Below are 15586 nucleotides of genomic sequence, written 5' to 3'. Positions count from 1 at the left end.
GAGTTTCACATGAATGGCTTTAAACCTTATAATTGAAGTCCGTATAATGAAGATCTAGTCTTTACCTGTTTGATTAATTTTTACAGAATTTGATATGCCTCTTTGGCTGAGTCTGCAAGTTTCCAGCACTTATTTGTGTGCACTACCCAAAAATCCCAGATAGGTTATACATAATACATTAATACTTTTTATTTATATAGTACCAGCGTATTCCGCAGCTTTCTCATAAGTATTGTATCAAAGGCATTTAGGCTATTTTGTAACTCTTACGTCGGCTTTCCTTGAAAATTGTCTAGCAGAAGTAATGGTCATGATCTATAAATTGGGTCATGGTCACACATGACTCCTTCACATTATTAATATGATCTCAATGTTGAGTGCAGACATTACGTATCCACACACATACTTACCGTTATAATGAAGTTGCTTATTTTTTATTTTATTATTATTTTTTTAATCAATGATTGATGTATTATTTTACTATATTTTCAGGACCATGTAAAGCAATGTTTCTCCAGATCCTCCACATCCAATAAGGACACAGATTCTCTTGTGCAAGAAACAGACAGACAGTATGGCACATGGGCTCAGGATAAGCAACAGCCTGGAGAAAGGTGAGATGGTTTCTGGGGGGGTTTTATGCTACAATTTTATATAACAGAAACTGTATATGGAACAAGAAATCAGTATGGATTGTGAAACTATCCCATGAATTGTAAAAAGAGTATAAAAGAGCAAGTATTTTGTCTGGAGTCCATATTATTTTACTAACCATGTGGCTTCAATATCTTCAGGCCACAGTAATTTGGCATCTAATTTTTTTAGTGGTTATTTCTGCATTGTATAACATTTTATGTACATTTTCATTTTTTAGCTACTATTTTCTATTATCATTATAATAAAAAGTTATGTTGGGCCACACTGACTATTATTAATATGAATATATTTTAATAAACAGTAGTCCCCTCAGCAGTCCTCCCATCAAGCAGGGACAGTCAGCAGGGACCTTTGTTTACTTGGTGCTGAAGTCACCAATCAAGCAGGGACAGTCAACAGGGGCCTTTGTATACAAGCAGCTGACGTGACCACTCCAACCAATCAATGGTCTCACAAGGCGTACTACTGTTATTGCCACTGTTATTGAGTGAGAGGAGCCATGATGCCAGTTGTATTGGAGGTGACTGTTGAAGCCACGGATTGACTGGAATGGTCACATGAACAAAGACCAGGGAATGTTCTGAATGTCGTGCACTGAAATGGTGGTGGATCAGAGAAGCAAGTAATTTTTTGGATTTTTTTTGGGGGGGAGGGGGGATTTTTTTTTTCTCCAATTTGCTGTTGTTTTACCTTTTTGTTAATAATTTTTGATAAGGGTCAGCTAACCTCTTGTAAGATATAATTACGTGATGGCTCTTAGTACTATCTGTCAATGATATAATGTTGGCTTTAGTATTAGTTATACTGTAACCACCTTGGTAACACTAGTGCATAAATGTATTTACAGCTATGAACACATCCAGAGCCAAATGTAGAGAACTAGAGAACCACATGTGGCTTATAAGCCACTGATTTGTAAACACTGTTGTTGAATGCGTACATATAAAGTGTTAAAAATTCAGATTTCTTTTGTCTCCCATTCAATATGCACCTATTCCCATACACATGTATAATCCAGCATGTATAACCTTATTTAGTTTATTGCTTTTTATCTGGATCCTTCACTTCTGCTAGGTCATGTGACTCTTACTCTACCCACATAAAATCTACTGGAGTTAAGACCTAGGGAACTGACTTCCTGTATGCCGGACTATACCACACAGGTTCTCCACAGGGGGAGACAAAAATTTCTATTAGTAGACAGCTCCTACCTGGTTACTCTTGGTGATTTTACTGTGTGCCTAGTTTTTGGCTGTTGACTATCAAAACGGTCATCATTATAAAGCCCGGGGACTGCCAGCTTGCCAATGATCTTGTTATAGGTCCTTCGCATTGAAAGGCATGTGAAAAATTAGTTTTCATATGATACCTTTCTTTCACTCGTCTGTAGCCCTCAGTTACTTGTCTTCCTACTGTTAATTTCCTGTGGTTAGAAATCTGAGCGTAGGTAGCGCTAACATTACTGTTCTTGCTTTAAACTTTGTAGTACAAGTAGTCTATTGTTTAGCGCGGTTGACTCTAGTTTCAGGACAGTACACTACCTTGTCTACAGATAATAGCCTTTTTATCTATAAGGGACACCACTATTCAAATCATAATCTAAAATGTTGTGTACTGGCTCACTGCAATATTTGGTGGCATATCAGATATAAGATTGGAAAAGCTACTAGGACATGAATCTAATGCAGGTCATACACATAAAATAGCAATCTCACCTGATCTCCCATACACATGCATTGTGGACTCTGCTCCACTGGGTATTGCATGTATAGTGAATAGGAGAGGGGAGAAAAATCTGGCCATGGCATATGTCCCAGAGAGCAAAGGTATTGGAGATCTGCCATTGGAGGAGATATAGCTGGCGTTCTTGCACACTATATGATTGGTGAGGTTTTGGCCAACAATGATGTAATTGTATGGGCTACTGTAGGCCTGAAAGACATGCACCACACTAGATGGTCAGCCAGACCTGTCAAAATTGAAAAGTTTGGCCAATACACATCTAAGGGGTTGTTCACACTACTGTCGGAAAAAAAACTGACATAAATGATAGTCCGTTACCATCCATCATAGCCATTGACATTAACCTAAAAATGAAAAATAACGGACACGCCACATCTGTCATAAGTCTGTTATTTTCAGCTAAGACAAAAATCCTGCACCCCCAGTTGTTTTCACCAAAATAATGGGCCTGTAATGGATCTGATGAAAATGGAGGCTAAAGAACAACAGAAAAAAATCCCATTGAAATCAATGGGGATTTTAACAGCTTTTTGATAGATCTGTTAGGGTCCATTCACACAAAGGAAAATGGTGAGGAATTTGGTGTGGAATTTTCCACGTGGAAAAAAGCCTCACATTGATTTCAGTGGATTCTGCTAGCTTATTTTCCACTAGTGGAAAAGAAAAGCTAGCAGAACCCATTGAAATCAATGGGAGGCTTTTTTCCCCGTGGAAAATTCCACACCAAATTCCTCACCATTTTCCTCCGTGTGAATGGACCTTTAGTGTCCATTGATAACATTTTCTAAAGGATGCTAACAGTGGACACTAACAATGGTAATGTGAACGCACCCTATTTTGTATGGAAAGCTTTTTTTTTTTTTTTTTTTTTTTCTGTCTAAAATCCCTCATATTCAGTCACTGTAAATGAGAGTTCTGATTTTATTGTATCATCAGACCTGGGAATGTTTTTCTATGGAATTTTGTTGCAGTGTGTTTTTCTTTTTACTATTACTGTAGGTTCACTCTACCACTGTTACAATCCATTGTTCTATCCATCATAGGATGCTAGCAATGGTTATTAATAGAGATGAGCGAACAGTGTTCTATCGAACTCATGTTCGATCGGATATTAGGCTGTTCGGCATGTTCGAATCGAATCGAACACCGCGTGGTAAAGTGCGCCATTACTCGATTCCCCTCCCACCTTCCCTGGCGCCTTTTTTGCTCCAATAACAGCGCAGGGTAGGTGGGACAGGAACTACGACACCGGTGACGTTGAAAAAAGTAGGCAAAACCCATTGGCTGCCGAAAACATGTGACCTCTAATTTAAAAGAACAGCGCCGCCCAGGTTCGCGTCATTCTGAGCTTGCAATTCACCGGGGACGGAGGTTTCCGTCCAGTTAGCTAGGGCTTAGATTCTGGGTAGGCAGGGACAGGCTAGGATAGGAAGGAGAAGACAACCAACAGCTCTTGTAAGAGCTAAATTCCAGGGAGAAGCTTGTCAGTGTAACGTGGCACTGACGGGCTCAATCGCCGCAACCCAGCTTTCCCAGGATCCTGAATGGAATACACTGTCAGTGTATTCCCGTATACCCGATATATACCCCCGATACCCGTTCCAACGGTGTGCCCCCCCACCTTCACCCCAGAAATACCCTGCAAGTCCCCTAGCAATAGAATTGGGGCTATATACACCCACTATTTTTGCTACTGCCATATAGTGCCATTGTCTCACTGGGAATTCAAAGAATATATTGGGCTTACATATAACTTCAATTCCAGGGAGAAGCTTGTCAGTGTAACGTGGCACTGACGGGCTCAATCGCCGCAACCCAGCTTTCCCAGGATCCTGAATGGAATACACTGACAGTGTATTCCCGTATACCCGATATATACCCCCGATACCCGTTCCAACGGTGTGCCCCCCCACCTTCACCCCAGAAATACACTGCAAGTCCGCTAGCAATAGAATTGGGGCTATATACACCCACTATTTTTGCTACTGCCATATAGTGCCATTGTCTGACTGGGAATTCAAAGAATATATTGGGGTTATAAATACCCTCATTTCTTGCTACTGGTATATAGTGCCATTGTCTGACTGGGAATTCAAAGAATATATTGGGGTTATAAATACCCTCATTTCTTGCTACTGGTATATAGTGCCATTGTCTGACTGGGAATTCAAAGAATATATTGGGGTTACAAATACCCTCATTTCTTGCTACTGGTATATAGTGCCATTGTCTGACTGGGAATTCAAAGAATATATTGGGGTTACAAATACCCTCATTTCTTGCTACTGGTATATAGTGCCATTGTCTGACTGGGAATTCAAAGAATATATTGGGGTTACAAATACCCTCATTTCTTGCTACTGGTATATAGTGCCATTGTCTGACTGGGAATTCAAAGAATATATTGGGGTTACAAATACCCTCATTTCTTGCTACTGCCATATAGTGCCAGTTTCTGACTGGTAATTCAAAGAATATATTGGGGTTACGTGCACCCACAATTTTTGCTACTGGTATATAGTGCCATTGTCTGACTGGGAATTCAAAGAATATATTGGGGTTACAAATACCCTCATTTCTTGCTACTGGTATATAGTGCCATTGTCTGACTGGGAATTCAAAGAATATATTGGGGTTACAAATACCCTCATTTCTTGCTACTGCCATATAGTGCCAGTTTCTGACTGGTAATTCAAAAAATATATTGGGGTTACATGCACCCACAATTTTTGCTACTGGTATATAGTGCCATTGTCTGACTGGGAATTCAAAGAATATATTGGGGTTACAAATACCCTCATTTCTTGCTACTGGTATATAGTGCCATTGTCTGACTGGGATTCAAAGAATATATTGGGGTTACAAATACCCTCATTTCTTGCTACTGGTATATAGTGCCATTGTCTGACTGGGAATTCAAAGAATATATTGGGGTTATAAATACCCTCATTTCTTGCTACTGGTATATAGTGCCATTGTCTGACTGGGAATTCAAAGAATATATTGGGGTTACAAATACCCTCATTTCTTGCTACTGCCATATAGTGCCATTGTCTGACTGGGATTCAAAGAATATATTGGGGTTACAAATACCCTCATTTCTTGCTACTGGTATATAGTGCCATTGTCTGACTGGGAATTCAAAGAATATATTGGGGTTATAAATACCCTCATTTCTTGCTACTGGTATATAGTGCCATTGTCTGACTGGGAATTCAAAGAATATATTGGGGTTACAAATACCCTCATTTCTTGCTACTGCCATATAGTGCCAGTTTCTGACTGGTAATTCAAAGAATATATTGGGGTTACGTGCACCCACAATTTTTGCTACTGGTATATAGTGCCATTGTCTGACTGGGAATTCAAAGAATATATTGGGGTTACAAATACCCTCATTTCTTGCTACTGGTATATAGTGCCATTGTCTGACTGGGAATTCAAAGAATATATTGGGGTTATAAATACCCTCATTTCTTGCTACTGGTATATAGTGCCATTGTCTGACTGGGAATTCAAAGAATATATTGGGGTTACAAATACCCTCATTTCTTGCTACTGCCATATAGTGCCATTGTCTGACTGGGATTCAAAGAATATATTGGGGTTACAAATACCCTCATTTCTTGCTACTGGTATATAGTGCCATTGTCTGACTGGGAATTCAAAGAATATATTGGGGTTATAAATACCCTCATTTCTTGCTACTGGTATATAGTGCCATTGTCTGACTGGGAATTCAAAGAATATATTGGGGTTACAAATACCCTCATTTCTTGCTACTGCCATATAGTGCCAGTTTCTGACTGGTAATTCAAAGAATATATTGGGGTTACGTGCACCCACAATTTTTGCTACTGGTATATAGTGCCATTGTCTGACTGGGAATTCAAAGAATATATTGGGGTTACAAATACCCTCATTTCTTGCTACTGGTATATAGTGCCATTGTCTGACTGGGAATTCAAAGAATATATTGGGGTTACAAATACCCTCATTTCTTGCTACTGCCATATAGTGCCAGTTTCTGACTGGTAATTCAAAGAATATATTGGGGTTATAAATACCCTCATTTCTTGCTACTGGTATATAGTGCCATTGTCTGACTGGGAATTCAAAGAATATATTGGGGTTATAAATACCCTCATTTCTTGCTACTGGTATATAGTGCCATTGTCTGACTGGGAATTCAAAGAATATATTGGGGTTACGTGCACCCACAATTTTTGCTACTGGTATATAGTGCCAATTTCTAACTGGGAATTCAAAATGCGCAAGGCTCCCGGAAAGGGACGTGGACGAGGCCGTGGGCGAGGTCGGGGGAATGGTTCTGGGGAGCAAGGTAGCAGTGAAGCCACAGGGCGTCCCGTGCCTACTCCTGTGGGGCAGCAAGCATTGCGCCACTCCACAGTGCCAGGGTTGCTTGCCACATTAACTAAACTGCAGGGTACAAACCTTAGTAGGCCCGAGAACCAGGAACAGGTCTTGCAATGGCTGTCAGAGAACGCTTACAGCACATTGTCCAGCAGCCAGTCAGACTCTGCCTCCTCTCCTCCTATTACCCAACAGTCTTGTCCTCCTTCCTCCCAAAATTCCCAAGCTTCACAGAACAATAACCCCAACTGTCCCTGCTCCCCAGAGCTGTTCTCCGCTCCTTTCATTGTCCCTCAACCTGCCTCTCCACGTCACGATTCCACGAACCTAACAGAGGAGCATCTGTGTCCAGATGCTCAAACACTAGAGTCTCCTCCATCTCCGTTCGATTTGGTGGTGGATGACCAGCAACCCACCCTCATCGACGATGATGTGACGCAGTTGCCGTCAGGGCATCCAGTTGACCGGCGCATTGTGCGGGAGGAGGAGATGAGACAGGAGTTGGAAGAGGAAGTGGTGGATGATGAGGACACTGACCCGACCTGGACAGGGGGGATGTCAAGCGGGGAAAGTAGTGTGGATGTTGAGGCAGGTGCAGCACCAAAAAGGGTAGCTAGAGGCAGAGGCAGAGGTCAGCAGCTTAGGCGAAGCCAGGCCACACCCGGAATCTCCCAAGATGTTCCAGTTCGTACCCAGCCCCGAAAAACTCCCACCTCGAGGGCACGTTTCTTGAAGGTGTGGAGTTTTTTCAAGGAATGAGCCGAGGACAGATATAGTGTTGTCTGCACAATTTGCCTCTCGAAATTGATTAGGGGCTCTGAGAAGAGCAACCTGTCCACCACTTCAATGCGCCGTCATTTGGAATCCAAGCACTGGAATCAGTGGCAGGCAGCAACGGCAGGACAAAGGCCGCCTGCCGTTCACGCCACTGCCACTGCCTCTGCCACTGCCACTGCTGACTGTGCTGGCGATGCACTCCAGAGGACGAGCCAGGACACCACTTCATCTGCCTCCGCCACTTTGTTGACTTCTCCCTCATCCTCCCCTGTTCCTGTCTTATCTCCTTCTCCTGCACCATCAAAGGCACCATCAGGCGCTTCTTTACAACAACCCACCATCTCTCAGACATTGGAGCGGCGGCAGAAATACACTGCTAACCACCCACACGCGCAAGCCTTGAACGCCAACATCGCTAAACTGCTGGCCCAGGAGATGTTGGCGTTCCGGCTTGTTGAAACTCCCGCCTTCCTGGACCTGATGGCAACTGCGGCACCTCGCTATGCCGTCCCTAGCCGTCACTACTTCTCCCGGTGTGCCGTCCCCGCCTTGCACCAGCACGTGTCACTCAACATCAGGCGGGCCCTTAGTTCCGCGCTTTGCACAAAGGTCCACTTGACCACCGACGCGTGGACAAGTGCATGCGGACAGGGACGCTACATTTCACTGACGGCACACTGGGTGAATGTAGTTGAGGCTGGGACTGCTTCCCAAACTGGCCCGGTGTACCTCGTCTCCCCGCCTAACATTCCTGGCAGGGACACGAGAAGAACACCCCCCTCCTCCTCCTCCTCTACCGCCTCCTCCTCCGCCACCGCCTCCTCCTCCGCTGTTAGATTGACCCCAGCTACGAGTTGGAAACGTTGCAGCACTGGCGTTGGTAGACGTCAGCAGGCTGTGCTGAAGCTGATCAGCTTGGGGGACAGACAGCACACTGCCTCCGAGGTGAGGGATGCCCTCCTCGATGAGACGGCAATATGGTTTGAGCCGCTGCACCTGGGCCCAGGCATGGTCGTTTGTGATAACGGCCGGAACCTGGTAGCAGCTCTGGAGCTTGCCGGACTCCAACATGTTCCATGCCTGGCCCACGTCTTCAACCTAGTGGTGCAACGTTTCCTAAAGAGCTACCCAAATGTTCCAGAGCTACTGGTGAAAGTGCGGCGCATGTGCGCCCACTTTCGCAAGTCGACAGTAGCCGCTGCTAGCTTAAAATCTCTCCAGCAACGCCTGCATGTGCCACAACACCAGCTTTTGTGCGACGTCCCCACACGCTGGAACTCAACGTTTCAGATGTTGAATAGAGTGGTTGAGCAGCAGAGACCTTTGATGGAATACCAGCTACAAAACCCTAGGGTGCCACAAAGTCAGCTGCCTCAGTTTCACATCCATGAGTGGCCATGGATGAGAGACCTTTGTGACATCCTACGGGTCTTTGAGGAGTCCACAAGGAGGGTGAGCTCTGAGGATGCGATGGTGAGCCTTACAATCCCGCTCTTGTGTGTTCTGAGAGAATCCCTGATTGACATCAGGGATAACTCCGATCACACAGAGGAGTTAGGGATAGCATCCGATCCGTCACAGCTGGAGAGTAGGTCCACACATCTGTCCGCTTCACTGCGTTTAATGGAGGAGGAGGAGGAGGAGGAAGAAGAGTTGTCCGATGATGTGATGGTGATACAGGAGGCTTCCGGGCAACTTCGAATCGTCCCATTGTTGCAGCGCGGATGGGTAGACATGGAGGATGAGGAGGAAATGGAGATTGAACTTTCCGGTGGGGCCAGAGTAGTCATGCCAACTAACACTGTGGCAGACATGGCTGAGTTCATGTTGGGGTGCTTTACAACCGACAAGCGTATTGTCAAAATCATGGAGGACAACCAGTACTGGATCTTTGCTATCCTTGACCCCCGGTATAAAAACAACATCTCGTCTTTTATTCCGGTAGAGGGGAGGGCCAATCGCATCAATGCTTGCCACAGGCAATTGGTGCAGAATATGATGGAGATGTTTCCAGCATGTGACGTTGGCGGCAGGGAGGGCAGTTCCTCCAGTAGGCAACCAAGTTCTCACCGGTCCACACAAACGAGGGGCACACTGTCTAAGGTCTGGGACACCTTGGTGGCACCCCCTCGCCAAAGTGCCACCACGGAGGGTCCTAGTGTCACCAGGCGTGAGAAGTATAGGCGCATGTTGCGGGAATACCTTTCCGACCACAGCCCTGTCCTCTCCGACCCCTCTGTGCCCTACACGTATTGGGTGTCGAAGTTGGACCTGTGGCTTGAACTTGCCCTATATGCCTTGGAGGTGCTGTCCTGTCCTGCCGCCAGCGTCCTATCTGAGAGGGTGTTCAGTGCAGCCGGTGGCATCATCACTGACAAGCGCACCCGTCTGTCAGCTGAGAGTGCCGACCGGCTCACTTTGATAAAAATGAACCACCACTGGATAGAGCCTTCATTTTTGTGCCCACCTGTGTAAAGCACCCCAACATGAAACTCCATGTCTGTACTCAACCTCTCCAATTCCTCCACATCCTCATACTCATCCACCATAAGCGTTGCACAATTCTGCTAATACTAGGCTCCCTCCACCCTGATTTCCCCCAACTCTGCTGGTTAGAGGCTCCTTTCACCCTGATTTCCACCAACTCTGCTGGTTAGAGGCTCCCTCCACCCTGCTTTCCCACAACTCTGCTGGTTAGAGGCTCCCTCCACCCTGCTTTCCCACAACTCTGCTGGTTAGAGGCTCCCTCCACCCTGCTTTCCCACAACTCTGCTGGTTAGAGGCTCCCTCCACCCTGATTTCCACCAACTCTGCTGGTTAGAGGCTCCCTCCACCCTGCTTTCCCACAACTCTGCTGGTTAGAGGCTCCCTCCACCCTGATTTCCACCAACTCTGCTGGTTAGAGGCTCCCTCCACCATGAATTTGCCCAAACTGGGCTGTTTAGAGGCTCCCTCCACCATGAATTTGCCCAAACTGGCCTGTTTAGAGGCTCCCTCCACCATGAATTGGTCCAAACTGGGGTTTTTAGAGGCTCTCTCCACCATGAATTGGTCCAAACTGGGCTGTTTAGAGGCTCCCTCCATCATGAATTGGTCCAAACTGGGGTTTTTAGAGGCTCCCTCCACCATGAATTTGCCCAAACTGGGCTGTTTAGAGGCTCCCTCCACCATGAATTGGTCCAAACTGGGGTTTTTAGAGGCTCCCTCCACCATGAATTGGTCCAAACTGGGCTGTTTAGAGGCTCCCTCCACCATGAATTGGTCCAAACTGGGGTTTTTAGAGGCTCCCTCCACCATGAATTGGTCCAAACTGGGGTTTTTAGAGGCTCCCTCCACCATGAATTTGCCCTAACTGGGCTGTTTAGAGGCTCCCTCCACCATGAATTTGCCCAAACTGAGCTGTTTAGAGGCTCCCTCCACCATGAATTGGTCCAAACTGGGGTTTTTAGAGGCTCCCTCCACCATGAATTGGTCCAAACTGGGGTTTTTAGAGGCTCCCTCCACCATGAATTTGCCCAAACTGAGCTGTTTAGAGGCTCCCTCCACCATGAATTGGTCCAAACTGGGGTTTTTAGAGGCTCCCTCCACCATGAATTGGTCCAAACTGGGGTTTTTAGAGGCTCCCTCCACCATGAATTTGCCCAAACTGAGCTGTTTAGAGGCTCCCTCCATCATGAATTGGTCCAAACTGGGGTTTTTAGAGGCTCCCTCCACCATGAATTGGTCCAAACTGGGGTTTTTAGAGGCTCCCTCCACCATGAATTGGTCCAAACTGGGGTTTTTAGAGGCTCCCTCCACCATGAATTTGCCCAAACTGGGCTGTTTAGAGGCTCCCTCCACCATGAATTTGCCCAAACTGGGGTTTTTAGAGGCTCCCTCCACCATGAATTTGCCCAAACTGGGCTGTTTAGAGGCTCCCTCCACCATGAATTGGTCCAAACTGGGGTTTTTAGAGGCTCCCTCCACCATGAATTTGCCCAAACTCTGCTGGTTAGAGGCTCAATCCACCCTGATTTTCAAAACAAATGTTGGTGCCAACCTCAACTTACTACAAGGGCCAAATTCACTGCTGGTGACAAGCTCTCCTCACTGCAAGTGCCAAATACACATGTTTCAAGGTGTTTTCCTACTGTCAGAGAGGTGGTATTGAGTGTGTAAAGTGTGTAGTTGTTAGGCAGTGATGTTGGGGTAATAGAGGGTCTTTGGTGTGTTAGATGCCCCCAGACATGCTTCCCCTGCTGTCCCAGTGTCATTCCAGAGGTGTTGGCATCATTTCCTGGGTTGTCATAGTGGACTTGGTGACCCTCCAGACACGGATTTGGGTTTCCCCCTTAACGAGTATCTGTTCCCCATAGACTATAATGGGGTTCGAAACCCGTTCGAACACACGAACATTGAGCGGCTGTTCGAATCGAATTTCGAACCTCGAACATTTTAGTGTTCGCTCATCTCTAGTTATTAACAGATTAGAGTGAAGGACACAAGAAAACAATACCGGAAAATTTCTTTTGTTGTGGAATGCCATGTAGCACCTACCAGATAAGGGTGGGTTCACACTACTGTTATGTAATGTCCATTGCTCTCATCCATCACAGGATTAGAGCCACAGACCTTACATGAGAGGTGTAAATGGAACCCCCTCTGTCTGTGTACATTCCCATTGACTATAATGTCAAAAATGTGATGACTGCTTCCTTCGTGATTGTTTAATTCACAGGGAAGAAAAGTGAAAAATGGGGTGAATGCAGAATGGCTCCAGACATTTGTCGTTTAACGTCCATTGCTCTCATCCTATGATGGATGAGAGCAAAGGACATGAAATATCGGTAGTGTGAATCCACCCTTACCTGGTAAGTGCTAGATGGTATCCCACGTTAATAGGAATTTTCTGTTTCTAAAAGTGATCAACCATTTCACATGGCATAAAGAAGATTGGATGACTGTTTACACAGTACACTTGCTTTTATAAAAGTACTTCTGACTGTTCTATTAATGTGCCTCTTTTGGCCTGCTTCTAAGGAGGGCTCCTGATAAGCATCTATTGGCACTTAGAGAAATCTTAGAGAAAGCAGTATGATCAAACAGGAAGTTCCCATGAGTCTGTGGGATCTGCCAACTACAGACCAAAACAGGCATTCCATTGTCTGAATCAGGTTTATTGTAACAGTTATTCAACCAGAGACAGTGGAAGGAATTTACTATTCCATCTACACCAGAAAGCAAGGATTTTTTTAATTTATTTTTTTGTTTTTGCACCAAAGATGTGCAACTTTTTACGTGCCACTTTGTAAGGGGGCGTTCACACTACCGTCGGTGTCCGCTCCTAGTGTCCGCTCAAAATCTGGCCCGGACATTAGGAGCGGACACTAGCTGTGTCCGTGACACCTGTCATTTATTTAAATGGGCATCGGGTGTGTTATTTTGCACTCCGTGCCCGTCCTTCCCTGTCCGCAAGTGAAGATGTCCGACTTCTCAAGCGGACAGAAGAACCCTACATGTCAGGTTTTTCTGTCCTCTTGAGAAGTCGGACATCTTCACTTGCGGACAGTGAAGGACAGGCACAGAGTGCAAAAGAACGCACCCGATCGCCATTTAAATAAATGACAGTTGTCACGGACACAGCTAGTGTCCACTCCTAATGTCCGTGCCAGCTTTTGAGCGGACACTACCTGTTGGACACCGACGGTAGTGTGAACGCCCCCTAAGAGAGTCAGGTGGAGTGGAAAAGATATGTTTTGGCCCATAATATTTACTATAGCTAATGTTAGAAAAATGGCATGACTTTTATACCTCAAATATAAATGGCACACTGGGCCGCCCATGGTGCACCAGAATTAATAGGCTTGAGTGTCTTAATTCGGGTGCATTGCACACCAGTAAGTAATGGATTAAGACTACAGTGAGTGAAGTCTGCTGACCTGGATTGACAAAATTTGCTCAGAGGTGTACTCAATCTCCAGCTGCTAAAAGAGCAACATGTTTAAACACAGTGACATTTTTCTCTTTATTTTTTACATTTTTAATGGGAACACCCTTTTACTGCTTTCTGTCAAAGGTTTGTTAGAGAAAGAAATGCAGATGGAGTTGAGACCTGATTATATTGACAACCCTTCTATCAAAATAAGAGGCTGTCGGATTACTGTAGTTATGGCTATCGGTATGCTGAGTGTGTGTGTATGTATGCGTGTGTGTGTGTATGTGTATATATTTATATATATATACACATACACACTATCTGTAAAGCGCTGCGGAATATGATGGCGCTATACAAGTAAGCATTATATATATATATATATATATATATATATATATATACACTCACCGGCCACTTTATTAGGTACACCTGTCCAACTGCTCGTTAACACTTAATTTCTAATTAGCCAATCACATGGCGGCAACTCAGTGCATTTAGGCATGTAGACATGGTCAAGACAATCTCCTGCAGTTCAAACCGAGCATCAGTATGGGGAAGAAAGGTGATTTGAGTGCCTTTGAACGTGGCATGGTTGTTGGTGCCAGAAGGGCTGGTCTGAGTATTTCAGAAACTGCTGATCTACTGGGATTTTCATGCACAACCATCTCTAGGGTTTACAGAGAATGGTCTGAAAAAGAAAAAACATCCAGTGAGCGGCAGTTCTGTGGGCGGAAATGTGTTGTTGATGCCAGAGGTCAGAGGAGAATGGCCAGACTGGTTCGAGCTGATAGAAAGGCAACAGTGACTCAAATAGCCACCCGTTACAACCAAGGTAGCCAGAAGAGCATCTCTGAACGCACAGTACGTCGAACTTTGAGGCAGATGGGCTACAGCAGTAGAAGACCACACCGGGTGCCACTCCTTTCAGCTAAGAACAGGAAACTGAGGCTACAATATGCACAAGCTCATCGAAATTGGACAATTGAAGATTGGAAAAACGTTGCCTGGTCTGATGAGTCTCGATTTGTGCTGCGACATTCGGATGGTAGGGTCAGAATTTGGCGTCAACAACATGAAACCATGGCTCCATCCTGCCTTGTATCAACGGTTCAGGCTGGTGGTGTCATGGTGTGGGGAATATTTTCTTGGCACTCTTTGGGCCCCTTGGTACCAATTGAGCATCGTTGCAACGCCAAAGCCTACCTGAGTATTGTTGCTGACCATGTCCATCCCTTTATGACCACAATGTACCCAACATCTGATGGCTACTTTCAGCAGGATAATGCGCCATGTCATAAAGCTGGAATCATCTCAGACTGGTTTCTTGAACATGACAATGAGTTCACTGTACTCCAATGGCCTCCACAGTCACCAGATCTCAATCCAATAGAGCATCTTTGGGATGTGGTGGAACGGGAGATTCGCATCATGGATGTGCAGCCGACAAATCTGCGGCAACTGTGTGATGCCATCATGTCAATATGGACCAAAATCTCTGAGGAATGCTTCCAGCACCTTGTTGAATCTATGCCACGAAGAATTGAGGCAGTTCTGAAGGCAAAAGGGGGTCCAACCCGTTACTAGCATGGTGTACCTAATAAAGTGGCCGGTGAGTGTGTGTGTGTGTGTGTGTGTATATATAATATATATATATACACACTTTATTAGGTACACCATGCTAGTAACGGGTTGGACCCCCTTTTGCCTTCAGAACTGCTTCAATTCTTCGTGGCATAGATTCAACAAGGTGCTGGAAGCATTCCTCAGAGATTTTGGTCCATATTGACATGATGGCATCACACAGTTGCCGCAGATTTGTCGGCTGCACAGCCATGATGCGAATCTCCCGTTCCACCACATCCCAAAGATGCTCTATTGGATTGAGATCTGGTGACTGTGGAGGCCATTGGAGTACAGTGAACTCATTGTCATGTTCAAGAAACCAGTCTGAGATGATTCCAGCTTTATGACATGGCGCATTATCCTGCTGAAAGTAGCCATCAGATGTTGGGTACATTGTGGTCATAAAGGGATGGACATGGTCAGCAACAATACTCAGGTAGGCTTTGGCGTTGCAACGATGCTCAATTGGTACCAAGGGGCCCAAAGAGTGCCAAGAAA

General features: G+C 45.3%; 1 protein-coding gene across 1 annotated transcript in view; it reads left to right on the top strand.

The window, feature by feature from the left end:
• The window catches only part of KIAA1671 (KIAA1671 ortholog), a 149383-nt gene that overhangs the window by 116430 nt on the left and 17367 nt on the right, over positions 1–15586 (top strand). The window contains exon 6 of the mRNA XM_075276575.1: positions 493–614. Within this exon, the coding sequence (XP_075132676.1) occupies positions 493–614 (122 nt within the window). The remainder of the gene's footprint in view (positions 1–492; positions 615–15586) is intronic.

The sequence above is a fragment of the Leptodactylus fuscus genome, chromosome 1 (assembly GCF_031893055.1).
Source record: "Leptodactylus fuscus isolate aLepFus1 chromosome 1, aLepFus1.hap2, whole genome shotgun sequence".
NCBI classification, from domain to species: domain Eukaryota; kingdom Metazoa; phylum Chordata; class Amphibia; order Anura; family Leptodactylidae; genus Leptodactylus; species Leptodactylus fuscus.
Note: the sequence above shows the minus strand (reverse complement) of the source record. Positions and strands in the feature narration are given on the sequence as shown.